The following is a 15,435-nucleotide window of genomic DNA, read 5'->3' as shown; positions in this document are numbered from 1 at the left end:
TATCGAATACCGGTACATGGACTTATAAGTGCTAGACCAGCACTAACTTCAAAGACCGTCGACTTCCAATTCACGCCATGAAGCTTTGCTGAGTACATGTAAGTACCAGATTTGGTGGTCTCCACTGTAAAGAGTAAGACAAGCTTGCAACGTGCGTTCCACCTGAATCCACGTTCGCTTATTTGAGCGGTCGTTCGTGCCGCAATTGCGCTCGTTGTTCACTGCGCAGGTGCTCATCTCACTTGTGCGATACGCGATAATCAGGACAGAAGAAATAATGTCGTTCATATAAACGTATGTAAATGATCGCACTTTTCTTATCACAAACCGTCGTCGCAGTGTCGAAAAGTGTCAACGCTGCGGAGGTGATGGAGCTCTCGGCTCTCCGGAACCTGGCTTCAGCCTTCTCGTCTAGCTCGTCCGTGTCCTCGACCAGCAGCCACGAGAGTCGCGCTGGCCGTCACCGTGGTGAGCACCGGCACAGAGCTCCACACACAGCCGACGACAACGAGGACGAACGAGACGACGTGTATCATCGCCACCGCAAGAATAGACGGCGAAGCTTTGACCATCGACACCGACAGCGCCACCACACAGGCTCGAGTCTTACCGACAAGAGCATGAGCTCTTCACACCACAGCAGGAAGGAGAGCGACGAAGTGTCACTCGCCAGCACGTGCGACGATCGACCGCGACTTAATTTGCCACTAGATAAGGAATTTCTACCATTAGAAAGCCCCACACCGCAGGAAAAAGAGCAGGAACAAGTACGCGACCAAGTCATCTGCATGATCTTCGACTTACCCGAGTCTACACAGTTCTACCAAGGTGCGTACAAAGCCTCAAAAGTGAAGGCACTGAAGCGAATGGACAGTCGCTCTAACGACGTGTCGCTGGATTTTGTTGTCGGTCCAGACTTTTCGTGTGCTATCGCGTCTACGCTGGCTATGCACGGACGCATGTATCCGACGAGTTCACATGTGTGCTTCTACTCGAACGTGTTTGGCCGTGAGAGAAAGGTCAGATAGTTCGAGAGGGTGGACCTTCAAGGATACACTCGGGGTTATTCTCTTGGTGTTGCAGCTTAGCTTTGCTTCGTGTGCAATGCTGACTCCCGACCGTGGTGTCGCAATTGATACTTTTCTTAATACTGAACATGTATGTTGTTATTGTTGCTCTTGTCTGCAGATTTTGATCCCGTACGAGTCCATTCGCGAAATTGAAAAGACGACGACGATGATGTTTCAACATGCGATTCGCCTCGCGACGCTGGACAAGGACGAGTACACGTTCACGAGCTTCTGGAGCAATAACCGGGATACTTGCTATGATCTCATCGTCAAGACACGTGACCGAGTGCTGCGTGAACTGCGTCCTCCTGCAGAGAACTCGTCGGAGTCGACGTACCCAGCTCTGCCAACGTCTCCTGTCTCTAGACCCTCTCAGTCACCCGCTGCATCTCCTCCGCCGTCACCACCCAGCTCTACAGTCGAAGAAGAGGAGGAAGAAGCTGCTACGTCCGACCACGCAGCGGCTGGCAATGACGATGCGAATGTCGACGATGACGAGACGGACGCTGATGACCAGACAGCTCCCGTAACGCCGCGTCGACGTAGTGTGGTTTCGGATGTGGACACGATCGCACCGAAGGACATTTCGATGACGCAGATTCTCGAAGAGGTTTTCCCAGTATCGGTCGACACTTTCATGAAGCTTTTCTATCTGGACAAGGCACCGTTTGGACTGGACAAGTTCAACGAACAAACAGGGTCGACTGAAATGACGATCAACCCGTGGACGACGCCGTTGGAAGACGAAGAGTCTTTCGGTACGCTGTATCGTTGCAGCCCCCCAAACGCTGAACATGTACTGATTTATGCGATTCTCGACAGGTATGACGCGTTCGCTGCAGTTCCGAGTGCCGGTTGATGCTCCGATCGGTCCCAAATCTTCCCAAGTTGACGTGGTACGTACATGAGGCTTGTCCTATGAACTAAACTGCTCACTAACATGATAAAACGTTGCAGCTGCAATGCCTAAAAGAGAACGAACACGGCGTGAGAGTCGTCGAGAGCTCGACGCGTCTTGTGGATATCCCATACGGCGACTACTTCAGTGTGGAAGATCGATGGACTATCGTGCCACGGTCTTCGGATCCTAACGCTTGCAAAGTATTTATTGAGCTAAAGGTGCGTCTTGAGCAAGAACTTACCGGAAGTGCAGTGTACTGAATTAAGTGCTCCTGCGATTTTTCATAGGTGGTTTTTGGCAAGTCTACCTTTTGGAAGAAGACAATCGAGACACGTGCCATCAGTGACAACCGTGCCAAGTGGGAAAAATGGGTTAGCATGGCCAAGGAGTTTCTCGACACAAGAGACCTCCATGAAGCGGCAAACTGCGCCTCGGAAAGCGCTCCTACCTCAAGTTCTTCTTCCGAGAAAGCGACTGTGCACGGCGCTATGAGAAAGGATCGTGGGCCAACGACGAGGCATCGAAGTCGCAGCCGAAGTCGGAGCAAGCCAAGCCACCGATACCGAAGCTCCACTGCCGTTGTAATGCCAACTGGAGCTCGCACAGCTCCGGTTAAAGTGTTCCCGTGGGTTTTGGTGTTGCTTCTGCTGTTCGTTATCTTGCGTCTGCAAATGTCACTGTCAAGAATCGAGCACTCGTTGCTGGTAAACACTGAGCTGATGAGCGATCTTCAGCGACAGATTGTTGGTCTCCAGACTGGAGCTTGCTCTGTGACATCGTAGCTGGTGCGACTATTTCACAAACACTAAACTTAAAACCAACGCTTCGAGTGTACTTGTGTCTGTTGCGTCGACGTCTTAGCTGCGTGTGGAAGTATCAAACCACATTGAGTGAAAGTTGACGCGCTGCTGCAATTCCTGGAGCAAACGGACAGCGTGGAGATCTGTGTCGCGCTGTATCGAGCGGTGCATCGACGCACTGTCCTGACCCTTAAACGTTGCTCTCTGTGTCTTGTAATTTCCGACAAGTTTGTCCTTCTGTTCGAGTTCTTGGCGCATAGAGATGAGCAGACACTGCAGCGTTCGAAGGTGAGAGTGTTGGAGCGGATTGCGCATCACATACACGTCTGGCGGTGTCTTCGCGACCATCTGACTCAACTCGTACTGGAATAATTCGGAAGAGTTCACCTTGAGATCCACCAGTGAAAATGTTGGTCGAATGATCGAGTCAGGTGACGTGAAGATCCCAAACTTCGGGTTCGAGAATAGAGACTTCAAATTTGAGCCGGACGAGACGAACAAAAGTCGCTCTTGGTCTGCGTAGTACCAAGGGAGGTTAGACACATTACAAGCACTAGGATTAGCACACGTACCTTTAGTCCATGCCTCTCGACTGGCAGCTAACACGTCAGCAGGATGGATTTTGATGGACGCAACAGCAAGCGCTGACTCGCTTGGCCGCCAGTCGAGAGCCATGGATAGACCCTTATCTCGAGATGCACTCCAGTGAAGCCACAGCATCACTTCCAATGGCCTCCGCTCTCGAAGAAATGAAAACGTTGGTTTAAACTGAATCTCCAAGTGAAATCGAGCGCTCCCTGCTGTGTGATCCATATCCGTTGTAGGAGGAAATTCAGGAATTACTGAGCTGGTACAGCTCCAGCCTTGCGACAATGTCCACTCGGGCGCAGTCAATACAACGAACGCATCGTCGAGTCTTGAGTCGGATAGATTCTTGAGGGAGACTTCTGCATGGATACGTGAGGACGACGGTACGTATCCAAGCACACGGAATTGTTCCAGTGACACTTGCTGCTCAAGCTTGAAGTCACTTCGATTGTACTCCAATGCTTCACTCTTCACAGCGTTTCTGGTGATGGTATCAGCACGCGGTGGAGCACTGACGATTGTTTCCATCTCTACGAGCTCTTTGGATCCCGTAGCGAGGCTACCAGCTTCTTGAGTTAGACGCAGGGGTGTCAAGAGTGTCTGCTCTTTGCTGTGGCTTGCACTCGTCTGCTGCTTTTGCCACTGTCGTATGATAAGCTGGTTGAGTTGACGAGCCAGCATATTCTTATCGCCCACGATCATTTGTAAACGTCCCAGCTCCAGTAATCCTTTGCTCAGACGTGCCGTCAGTGAGCTTACAAGCTTGCCAAGCTGCAACGCCGAAGCAGCTACGACATTAGCTTGGCTATCGGTCTCCGTATCGAGCTGGTTAACGTCACGTGACGAGGCCTTGTGAGTACGCTGAATGTAGTGAAACGATTCTGGCGTAGAGCGACTAGGAGCGTCTTTTCCAGTGCCTTTCTCGCTATTACGAGAGCGCTTTCGGGACCGAGAAGCCTGATTGGACTTCGGATCTTCCTGTAGCCGCAGACGATGACAAGAAAGCTTCACGTCAGACGCTGACGGCTTCTGCGTGACAAGTACACTGCGTTTTATGAGCTGTCCGTCGTCCACAGCATTGGCGCAGTCGGCACTCGTGTTTAGTACTCCAGGAACGCCATTTACGAGAAGAACTTGGCGTGAGCCAGAAATATCAGCAGCAAAATTTCCAGGATACGCGTGGCCTACGTGGTTAAAAGCTGTCACACCGGACGATACGAAGTCAATCGTTGGTTCCAGAGCGAATATAAGAAGCATAAGACAACTTACAGAGAAGAAGATCCATGGACGCACTTGGTACATTGCTGGAAAACCTCAGCATGAAGAAAGAGCGGTTTGTATCGTCACAGCGCACGCAGATCACGTGCTGTTGGGTTGCGTTATCCTCACATAAAAGCCATCTACCGGTATCACACAGCGCATTCGTTAGTAACTCCAACTCAAGATCTAAAATCTCGACCCAAGCGTACATTTTAGCTGGTTGGGCTGGCAACACGTAGGAAACCAGTAGAATCCCGTTTTCGTGAACGTATACAGTATTACTGGTAGTCCCAGTCACCACTAACGTCGACACAGAAATATTCGTTCGAGAAGATTGCGTTTTGCTGGACTCGTGACCCCACGACGGGATTGTTGTCGTCTCAGTGAACACTGAACTTGAGAAATCCCACTCATTCATCTTGGAAATGAAGCAACAGCAAGTTACTTGCTCGGGCTTCGGCGAATTTTCATTGAGTTCGAAAGCCGTATGCAGGTAGTGACACCGCGAAGTTTCTTTGACTCCATCTCGCCTTTCACCATCCAAATCCAGGACACGCCAAGTGTGTTTTTCACTAACCGAGATGACATCGTACACAGAAAATAATAATTAGGACACGAGTAAAACGAGAAACACCTTGCTCGAGTTGTTTACCTGTCGGCTGGCAGTGCATGAATCAGCAAATGTGGTCTGGTACAGTGCGTCCCAGACACATACTTACAAGACAGCAGCTCAAAAGGCACTGACGCATCGCCTTCCACACCAAACATTTCCACTTTCTCGTACCATACGTGAAATCCTAAATCTCCGCTCTGTTGAGTTGTTCTTTGCAGTTTCAACACAGTTGCCACTTGTGCATTTCTCCGGAAGAGAAGTACGTAAGGTCCATCCGTCGGGAAGAGTTGAAGAGAATAGGAATCGTCTCCACACGTAATGTCTTCACTCTCTTCAACACGTATGGGAGTATCCAACATGTTCAATATCCTGACACCAATCTCGCCATCACTCTCCGTTTCGTATAAAATACAGAAGAGCAGGCAATCGCCAGCTCTGGGCAGCATCGACTCATCATTCGACGTAAACGCCGCCTTGTCTTTCAAAGAGCGTCGACGCTTGCGAGATGCTGAGGAGCTGTTGATTGTCACTGTCTTTCCTGGAGCACGGAAGACTAGGATCGGGTAGCGACTGTAGCGTATAATAACCAGGATCAATACGCACAATGAATCACGGTAGTTTCCTGGTTAGATGCAGGACGAGGAACGTACATGGCAAGCTCCGTGTCCTCCACTTCTTTGGCGGCCACAAGACTGGCGTCAACTGGCAGCGCAGCAACTTCGTCGTCTTTGATGCTGCACAGATGCAGCGACGCCTTCTTCCTCTCGGCGTCGACAGATACGCGCTGGAGCTGGATCTTCCCGAGCTCACAGCGCACGAGGAATAGTTCGTCACCCCATGCCAGTAGCTTGCCCATGTCACTTTCAGGCATAATTCCTTTTATGCGCATACTTTCAAGTTTTATATTTTATTAATAGTAATATTCTCTGGAAATTAATATCCAGAGCTTGTAGATTCACGACTCGTGAATCCTGTTCTCTACCTTACTTTATAATTTCGAGCTAGCGAGGATGACGTTATCGACTTGACAGCAGAGGATCGATGTAGCAATCGTCGAGGTCGACGTTATCAAGTTGACAGCAGTGTAGCTACTGCGATAAGAACCTGTCCCACAGTCAAATTAAAGTTGAATTGAATTTAACTATCTTATTACATACTTTCTTTCTAACCTGCACAAATGCTCGCGATAGCTGTTTTCCTATCTCCGCTACGCTCTTCTGTTCATCTGCATCTATAGACTTGCTCATAGATGTGCACGTAATAGCCCAGAGCAATCTTAGTCGCATAACTTTAGCGACATCCTTGGTCACAACGTCCGCAGTAAACCCCCGTCCTCCATGAATGAACGAGTAGGCCATAGCGGTCATTATTATCCCACAACTTCTTCCACCTGGCTGCGTAGGCGACCTCTCCCTCCATGTTGTCCGGAACGTGAATTTCTTCCGGCTCGCCCCCCCCCAGTGCTCCACTGCGCGTGCCACGCCCGTAGGTATGACAAAAGTTTGCTGTCCAAAGATCGTCCGCGTTATCTTTGTAGTGATCGTTGCAAAGAGGGTAGTAGAAGTGCGGGCGTAGCACACCGTGCCTCTCCACGACAACAATCATAAACGTCCAATGCGCATTGGAGTTGTTAATTGACAGTACTATGAATTTCATTGAGAAAAGGTCCCGACGTGGAGGGGTCGGAAAGCTCTTCTGAATAACGAGCGACGACAATACGTTCACTTTGTCTCGGTCCTCGGTCATGACATCCAGTGCATAGGCTAGCACGGCATCGTTCTCCCACGCCCCATCCGCCAAATATCCCACGACTTCATTAAAGCAAATTTCCTTGCTTGCATCACCTCAGCAGATCTTCGTTTCTAAGCTTAGCGATAAGTATATGGCTCTCCCTACAGTCACCAAGTTTTTCGTTAAAGAATGGGCGAAAATGAGGATCATATGGCGAAGACCTCTACCGGTACCAGTGCGGTATTTAGAGAAAAATGTTTAAATTTGCGTGGCACACTCGTTGCGGATCTCTTGCTATCGTAGTGTGCACCAGCACTAGATCCACTCATGCTCCTTATACAAAACATATATTCATGCATTATTGATCAATGTCTGTATCTGCCACTACGCGATCAAATACGTAGGAAAGGTGCTTGAAACGCATGTACGTCAGGTCCTTGGGGTGCAGTTTGTTGCCGCGGGGAAAGGGGATACTCTGGTCGGGCGGAGTAGCTCGAGCGATAGACATGTACTGTTCAAACCAGAGAACAACCAATACTCCACAACTATAACTGTCATCTTGTAGCGAGCCTGGGAAGTTTTTAACTTCCATCGCAGTAGCCATAATCGGTCGAAATCGGCTCTCGAAAATATCCTCCACCCTTCTTAGGAAATCCTCTCTATAAAAAGGGTCATATGTCCATACTGTTTGACGCTCCATGTCAAAGATAATACCACACCAGTGTGGAAACGTCACGTTGATATAAATCGGGCAGCATACAATTCGATTCGCCTGTATTTGGCTGAAGATGCGATCGCTAGTGTCGATAAATCCACTTCTTCTTTCCACGTATGCCATTTGTAAGTAGATGGGGTCGACAACACTCACTATCTTGGGCTGCCACCAGGATAACTTTGTTGCTTCCTCCGCAACACGTTGCGATGCCAGATACACGCATGTATCACTTAACCAACTTTCATCTCCAAATCTAGCGAGCTCCGTAAAATGGATGTCGTGCCCACCAGTATGATAGACTGTGTCAGCACCCATGTGCGGTATCCTCTTCAGAATCTCTTGCTGTTTCTTGGATTCAGCACCGCGTTCTATCGATAAATTTTTTACAAACTTGATTAGCTTTTGGGCCTTGAGAAGCTTTCTCGATACCTCATGCCACAACTTCATACGCTCGATATCCAGAATAGAGAAGGTCCTCACATCTAAAATCGACACTCCAAGCTCTTTTGCTGTAGGGTTCTTGTCACTGAGCAGTTGCTGTCGAATTATCACGTTCTTAGCAGAATCTAAGCACTTGAGTACCAAAGCTTCTGCATCAAACAAAGACGGCGGCAATGTTAGTACTTTTTTGAAGTAGAGACGCAAATTGTTGGTGACTTTCCCACAATTTCACCAACACTTCACCAAAACCTTGGTGAACAATTTACCAAGCCATAAAAATAGCCTTCATCAGGTTACCTGGTAAAACAAAGCGGACACCTGTCTCTACAACTTGCGTGGGCTTGTCGACGATCAAGAAAGCTTTGGGTCGCTTAAAAACTGCCGACTCGAACATAGGTCGGATGGCACGCGTCGTATCACCAATACCAGCAACCGAGAGTTCTTTGGTCTTGACCGCCTCTTCGAAAGACTCCAAGGTAATATCCCCATAAGAGACAAGGTTATCTACAAATAGCATTGTTTCCTCAATTTCTTTCGCCTTCTTCGCCTTCTTGAATTTTGCTTTCTGCTTGGGTCTGCCCGAAGCTCGACTAGCTGGATTCAGACGCACAAGAGTTACCCTTTTCCCTCCTTTGACCTTTGCTGCTTTTGGTTCCTTTTCGTCTTGGATCGAGCCCTCCATGTCCAACCTCCGTTTGGCTGAGGCTGTTGAATCCACTTTCTTTTTCTTGATGTCATTGACCAGCACTTGTTCGACAAGCACTCCCAAATCCCCACTATTAATGGAAGCCGGAGACGCATTACTTTCTGGGGTAGCTTCGACAGGTCGTTTGGTGTCGATCTCACAAACCCTCTTGGTGGATTCTACACCAGCTAAGACAGCTTCACCAATTTCACCAAACCGTTCGCTATTTTCACCAATATTGCATTTGTTACCTTGAGAAACTTCACTGTCGGACTTGTTCAGCGTGGGAGGTTGGTTGTTTTCTCTAGCCATACGTTCCAGCTCTGTTAAGTGCTCGCTCCGCGTGCGAAAGTCCCTTTTCCCTTTATCTGCGACGCACTCAGCGATTCGCTGGCAAATCGGGAGGATCGCCCGATATTTCTCGTTATGACTCAATGCCCGCTTGTGATGGCCAACGTCAACATCAACACTTCTCACACCATCTGTCGAAAAACTTCCAGGATCATCGCTTCCACTACAGTCTTCACTTTTTGCCCATCGCTCTGGAATGGCGTCAAATGGAATTGCATACCGAAAAGAGTCGTCTTCACGACGCAAGTACATGATGTGTCTGCATGGAAGAAGAAGTGTTTGGTGGAACATGCAACTGCAGGTGCTATCCTCCAAACTCACCTAAGCATAACAACAATATACAGTGTCACATCAGTATAAATATTAAGGAGGAAAAATATTCACTTACCGCATATTGACTGGAAGACGTCTTACTTGCTAATGTGACAAGAGCAGGTGATGCCTTTTCTGAATCAACTTCGTAATCAGCTTTCATGCTGGCCCTGTACTGCTTCTCAATTAGGTTGCAGGCGTGGTGCGTAGCAATCCTTGCTAAAGTCTGTAAATCCTCATCGTAGTGCTTGTTATAGCGGAATCCAACGCGTTTGGACTTGTACCGGTACGTGTCTTCAGCAGTTTGTTGTAGGAAGAGAAGGTGGTCTATGCATTCATCCATGGCCATGTGACGTGTAAGGATGTCCTTGGCTGCACCCCAACTGGCTTCCAGCCGGTTGTTTGTGTTGTTATTCAAGTGCGGGATTTTCCCACGTAGAAATGAACACCACAAAGACTTGCAGTTCAACCAATTCGACGTCAGGTAGTCGTAGAACGCAGGTTTATCTTTGCAAAGCGCTTGAATTCCTTGCAAGTAGTGGTCGAATTCTCGTTCGTCATGCGTCCGTGGGTGGAACTTCAAGCCGCGGGGCAGAGGTGATCGTACAAACCACACTGTCCGTGGAATTGGTTGCAAAGCGCGATTGAATGCCGTGCTGAACCGCGACGAAGGCGTCTACACTGTTCGCATCTCGAAGCACCAGTCGAGTCATAATCACAGCGTGGGCCCTGATGAGTACACCTGCTATGCGGAGACACGCAAAATCGAATCACCAGGAATCAAGCGTGTTGCCAAGACAATGTGGCAAGGTAAAACTATCTGCTACTAATAATCATTTTGCTGAGATATGTTCTAACTGTTAAAGTTTGGTAGGTGGTTCGAAACGCAAAAAAATCTTGCGATACCTCAAAGAAGTGTCTGGCAAGCCGCTTCAACCGAAGGATGTCGAGAACATGATTGCCGAGATGCGTCGCGAGACGTACACGTCATCTGATGACAACGTTCGAGTGTCCGAGCTATTGCAGGACTTTGGAGAGGGACCGGGGAACGCAGTAAGAATTTTTCGGGATCCTGCAACAACTCTCACAAGCTGTATCACCTTCCAGACAGCGCACATGAGGAGGATGGCCAGGAAGTTTCCAGAGGCTCTATGTATTGACGCCACCCATGGAACTAACATTAACAGGTGCGAGATCGATGGCATCTACCTATAGTTCAATTTTGGCGTTAAGATTACCAATGCTTGGTGTAATTATCACCAAACAATGAATTTTTTTTACTATGCTGACAAATACCGTCTCTTCAGTTTTATGGTTACCGATAAGTTTGGGAGTGGGTCGTTCGTGGCTTTGATCGACGGAGAGACCAAGTTGAATATGAAGTGTGCGCTCCAAGCATTTAAGGAGAACAACACGGCATGGAGAGATGTCAAAGTGGTAATTGTGGACAAAGATTTCACAGAAATCGACGTGCTAGCGGAGGAGTTGCCAGATGCTACTGTGATTCTTTGTCACTTCCACGTCATTGACTACTTGCATCGGGAAACCAGCAAGAGGGTCTACGGATTCACGTCGTTTGAAAAAACGCATGTGAAAAATTTGATTACACATGTGTACAGATAAACGTTCTTGCGTAATACTTGTGGGTATCGTCGAACAAATCCGGTTTTTGCCAAGTCTAGCAGCACGCTTCTTAGTTTCACGATTCCGGTCACGCACCGAATTACTCGTCCTCAATTTATATACCTGAAAGGTCTCTTTTTGGTATCTACAGAGCATATTTTGATTAGAAAGTATGGTAAAATGACAAGGAGCTAATATCTTACCGGTCAAACGCCTCTCCAAAATCTTCCCAGGATTCAAACTCGCCCTCGAAGGTAGATTATGCGATCTCGAGAGTCGTTCTACCCCCAGGAACTGCGTTGCCGGTCGTTTGGGCCATAGGCGAAGACTGGGACGACATGGCAGCTGGAAGCCACGTGTATGGACTGGGGTACTGTAGCGTGTAACTAGTAGACGAGTAGCACGATAGATCGGTGGTGGTGGTGGTGGGGGGGGTCTGAGCGCGTAGTGTAATACTGTGCGGGGCCTGCTTTGCGGGGGTGCTAGAAGAATGAGCGGCGCTGGACGCTCGGCTTTTAAAAAATATGATTTTTGAAATACTGAAATACTGACAATACCGCGGTTAGGTAAGTGGTCGGTATTTGGACGTTTTATGGACAAAAACTTGGTGATCCTAGCCACTTCCTAAGTATATTGGCGCCACTTCCTCGGCCAGCTGGGCAAGTTTTTTGCTTGGCTGCTGGCGCCGTTTTGCCGTTGGATCCAGTCTCAGTTGTGAAAAATTCGACAGGTCGCCCCGATACCTTCGACCAATCTTGCACAAGCCAGTTCGAATCCTTTTCCCACCGCTCATAAATTTTGGCCGATGCTACAGTCCATGCGTCGACTCAGTTTATTTTCCATGTAATACTCCATGTAATGTCCATGTGTCGAAATAAATTACTTACCACTGTTTTTAAAATCCATAGTGAATGGAAGTTGTTAGACCTTCGCAAACGAAAGTCCTCTGACATCTCTCGTACATACCGGTATACAGAAGTCAGGAGGTCAACCATACGCATGAACATTAGGCGGGTCGATTCCAGTTTCAATAGAAACGAGATTGTATTAGTTGCATTATGGCTTGCTACCGTGAAGCACGAAGTGAAGGATGCGGAAGCGTAACAGCGTTAGACCAATCGGAGTTACGTCCAGCGACACACTCTTGTCTACATATCGCCAAAACCTCAACATTACGTAGAATCCGCAGTTGTATCCGTCTGTCTGGATCGGTCCATTGACGGACACAACTTTGAAGTCGTCGCTGAGCGTAGTAGCCAGATCCCACGACATGCGGTCCAGTACGTCCTTGTACGTCTTCAGGTTCATTGAGTCGTAGTACAGGACATTGTTCTGCTTGCCATCCACGATCATTGCACACCAATGCATGTTCCCAAAATTTACAGGAATGAGCAGTACATCCGCTTCAGTGAGTAGTTCCTGAACCTTTGTCTTCATTTTTTTCACTCATAGATTTCTTCTTCTTTGACGCCGAGGCTGCCTCGACACCGACGATGCGAACGCCGGTGCCCGTCCTGTACAATCTCGCGCAAAAAGCCAAAATCAGCGCATCATTAGCCCATTGGGGCGGCTTGAGACGGTACAGCATCGCGTAGTGGTAATCGTTGCCGTCAATTGGGATGGTATCTTGGGGATAGGCGCGAGCAATGGCCTCTGCCATGCTCTGAAGTGTCGATTGTTGTGCTGCTGGTATGGCGCTGGCTGCATCCTGTGTTAACCATTTGGTAAACGCCATTCCATCATCACACGAACGCTTCACGTTTGCTAAGTATGCCATGGCCTCAATCTGTTCGCGTGAAAATGTTCCGATACCCGCGATGTAGACACACTCGATCTCCGGGTTTTGTCCGTTGCTGTCCATATTTGTCCAGGTATTGTAGATGTTTCTTCGTCTTTTTGTGTAGTTTGACTCTGGGTGAGTACATCGATGGCTGTTTCATTGGTGTTGCTCACAGGCAGCACGGCAACGCACTTGTCCAACAGTTTGGGTGGAAGTAGGTAGAGCGCGTTTTCATTCAGCACAGGCGCACTCTCTCTAGTGTACTTGGGTTTCTTGCTACCCGCGTTGTTGTACTTGGTTTGGAGTGGCAGAACACGACGTAGAGTGTCTTGAAGTGGAGGCTTCTCAAGTTGAAGACTGCGCGCAAGTTGTATTAATGTCACCTCTCCAAGACATCTTCTATGGGCTTCTGACTCGTTAAACAACGCTCGTTTCTTCTTGTCGTCTGCTTCTCTCTCCTTTCTGTTCAACCGGGGCCTACCAGACTTCGCAGCTTTGGGGTTCAGACGGATGCGCAATCCACTATCAGTATTTTTCTCTTCGTTGTCATCAGGAGTGGTCTCAAGCGCAAGCTGCTCCATTTCGGGCTTGGTTCCGGTTCGATTTCGGCTGGTTGTCACTGGAGAGGTCACTTCATCTGTTTCTGTTTCTTCTCTCGTGACTGGAACCTTCGTTTTTTCAACCTTTACACGTTTGCGCTGCCTAATGTTCCTCCATTGTTGCACGACGAAGTCTAAATGCTCACGGTACTCGTCGTCATCAGAGATATCGGCTAGCTCACTGCATATAGCCTGGAACGCGCTGACTGCCTCCTTGTACTTAACATTAGCGTCAAGCACCTTGTGTTTCGCCTCCCCTGGTTTAAACTCATTAAGCACAAAAGGCCGCGGAGTCATCGGTTGTTCAGCAGGATGTAACCATCTAAATGAATGACATGTCAGACCCTCAGTACAACATCAATATTGGATATTACATGGACAACTCACGGCTTATACGTGGATAAATTGTGAGTTAACCCACCTTTCATCGATGCAACTCAGCGGTATTACGCTTCCTGGGGCGTTACTCCACTTCCGAAACGCGATCGCGTGTTGACAAGGCAGACGCATTGCAGAAGCAAACGAGCAAGTGCAGCTCCACGTTTTCAAATCCACAGCATGCGTCTTGTGTTTACCCGTCACCTCCACGAAGCCTGGATTTGACTTTAAGTCGAAATTGAACTTGTCGACCTTCGAACATGCCATTACGTACTCCTTCTACACGTGTGTTGCTACGAAATGCGTCGTAAAGCGCAAAACTTGGCACATCTCCTCGTCGTAGTTGCGGTAGACACGTAACCCGATCCTAGTCTTGTCGAACACGTATTCACTGGAAGTCCTGGCATCAGCACCCACAAGGGCCTTCACGGTGTCTGTCATGGTCATGTTGGAGTTTACCCCGTCCTTAAAATGCCCAAACCAATTCTCTAAATGGTTGTTCGTGTGGACGCGCAAATGTGCCAACCGTGAGCGTTGGTACATGACCCACATCTCCGTACAAGTGTTCCAGTTTTCATCCATGTAGTTGTAAAATACCATATATCCAGTCCTAGTGCAAAATGCCTTCATGGAGGTCCAATTGGTCTCGTAGATCTCTGAACTTAAGGCATATACCATGTTGTGGACTAATGCGTCGATGGCGTCGTGATCGTCCGACGAAAGTGTACCATATTCTGGCTTCCTGGACGCTGTGCGGAGATATTTGATGACGTGAAAGACGCAAATCAACACGCGCGACTTAGGGAAGTACCGACGCAACACGCGGATCTCATTCAGATCTTTGTCGACCATTATAACTTGAACCTTGTCGCCAATCTTATCGTCAATCCGAAATAGATGATCCAGCGCTCGGGACATCTGCCAATCGGCGTTTCGTTCGAGCAAAGACTGTTGTACAGGCTGCCCACGCCCATTGTCGTCTATCATCATGAAGGTAAAAAGCTGGTAGTTGTATCTAATGCACATTACATGGACAAGAATCGCACAATACATGGGCATGACAATAAAATAAGCATGGACAATACATGGACAAATAATTGCACAATACATGGGAGGACTTACCGATTCGTTTTGTGGGTACAGTCCACAAGCAAAGCTCTGGAAACCTAGTAACCATGTCGCGACATATGTCTAGAGGTCATACTGATCACACCAGAGTGTCCCGCATCAAGTTTCGTCCCACCGTGACTACGTTACCGTCAATAGCTGCGAATTCCGCGAGAGTTGCGGCGCAAGCGTCGTCGTCATTCAACCCTCCTCTTATCTCTGCTTTAACACGTTGCACAATGTTGTCCACATCCTTCTTGACGAGGTTCTCGCCTCTCCCCAGAAGATACTCATAGATGCGTGCGCGCTTTCTACCGTACATCACCATGCTGTCCACAGCATCCTTCGTGTCCGTGTCGTCCAACCTACGGTTCTCCGCGTACGTCTTGAACTGCGCTGTCCCCACCGCATGGTTGTGCTGGTACACACCGTTCTTCACGCGAAGGCAGCATAAGCCGTCAACTTGCACGAGCTGCACCAG

The 15,435-nt window shown here is 48.5% G+C and overlaps 2 protein-coding genes across 2 annotated transcripts; one reads left to right on the top strand and one right to left on the bottom strand.

Annotated features, from left to right (window-relative positions):
• Nucleotides 1–302: 302 nt before the first annotated feature.
• PITG_12148 (uncharacterized protein) lies at nt 303–2,231 on the top strand (the record flags this gene model as incomplete). Its single annotated transcript, XM_002900722.1, has 4 exons — nt 303–1,019; nt 1,189–1,828; nt 1,893–1,966; nt 2,028–2,231. 4 exons carry the CDS (start codon nt 303–305, stop codon nt 2,229–2,231), a joined length of 1,635 nt encoding a protein of 544 aa, XP_002900768.1.
• A 597-nt stretch (nt 2,232–2,828) lies between these two features.
• Nucleotides 2,829–6,088, bottom strand: PITG_12147 (uncharacterized protein; the record flags this gene model as incomplete). Its single annotated transcript, XM_002900721.1, has 5 exons — nt 2,829–3,286; nt 3,344–4,558; nt 4,629–4,759; nt 5,335–5,802; nt 5,883–6,088. The coding sequence occupies 5 exons, from the start codon at nt 6,086–6,088 to the stop codon at nt 2,829–2,831; spliced, it is 2,478 nt and encodes an 825-aa protein (XP_002900767.1).
• Nucleotides 6,089–15,435: the final 9,347 nt, after the last annotated feature.

The sequence above is a fragment of the Phytophthora infestans genome, genomic scaffold (genome assembly GCF_000142945.1).
Source record: "Phytophthora infestans T30-4 supercont1.24 genomic scaffold, whole genome shotgun sequence".
Taxonomy (NCBI): domain Eukaryota; phylum Oomycota; class Peronosporomycetes; order Peronosporales; family Peronosporaceae; genus Phytophthora; species Phytophthora infestans.
The sequence above is the reverse complement of the archived record's forward strand: the minus strand, read 5'-3'. Positions and strand labels throughout refer to the sequence as shown.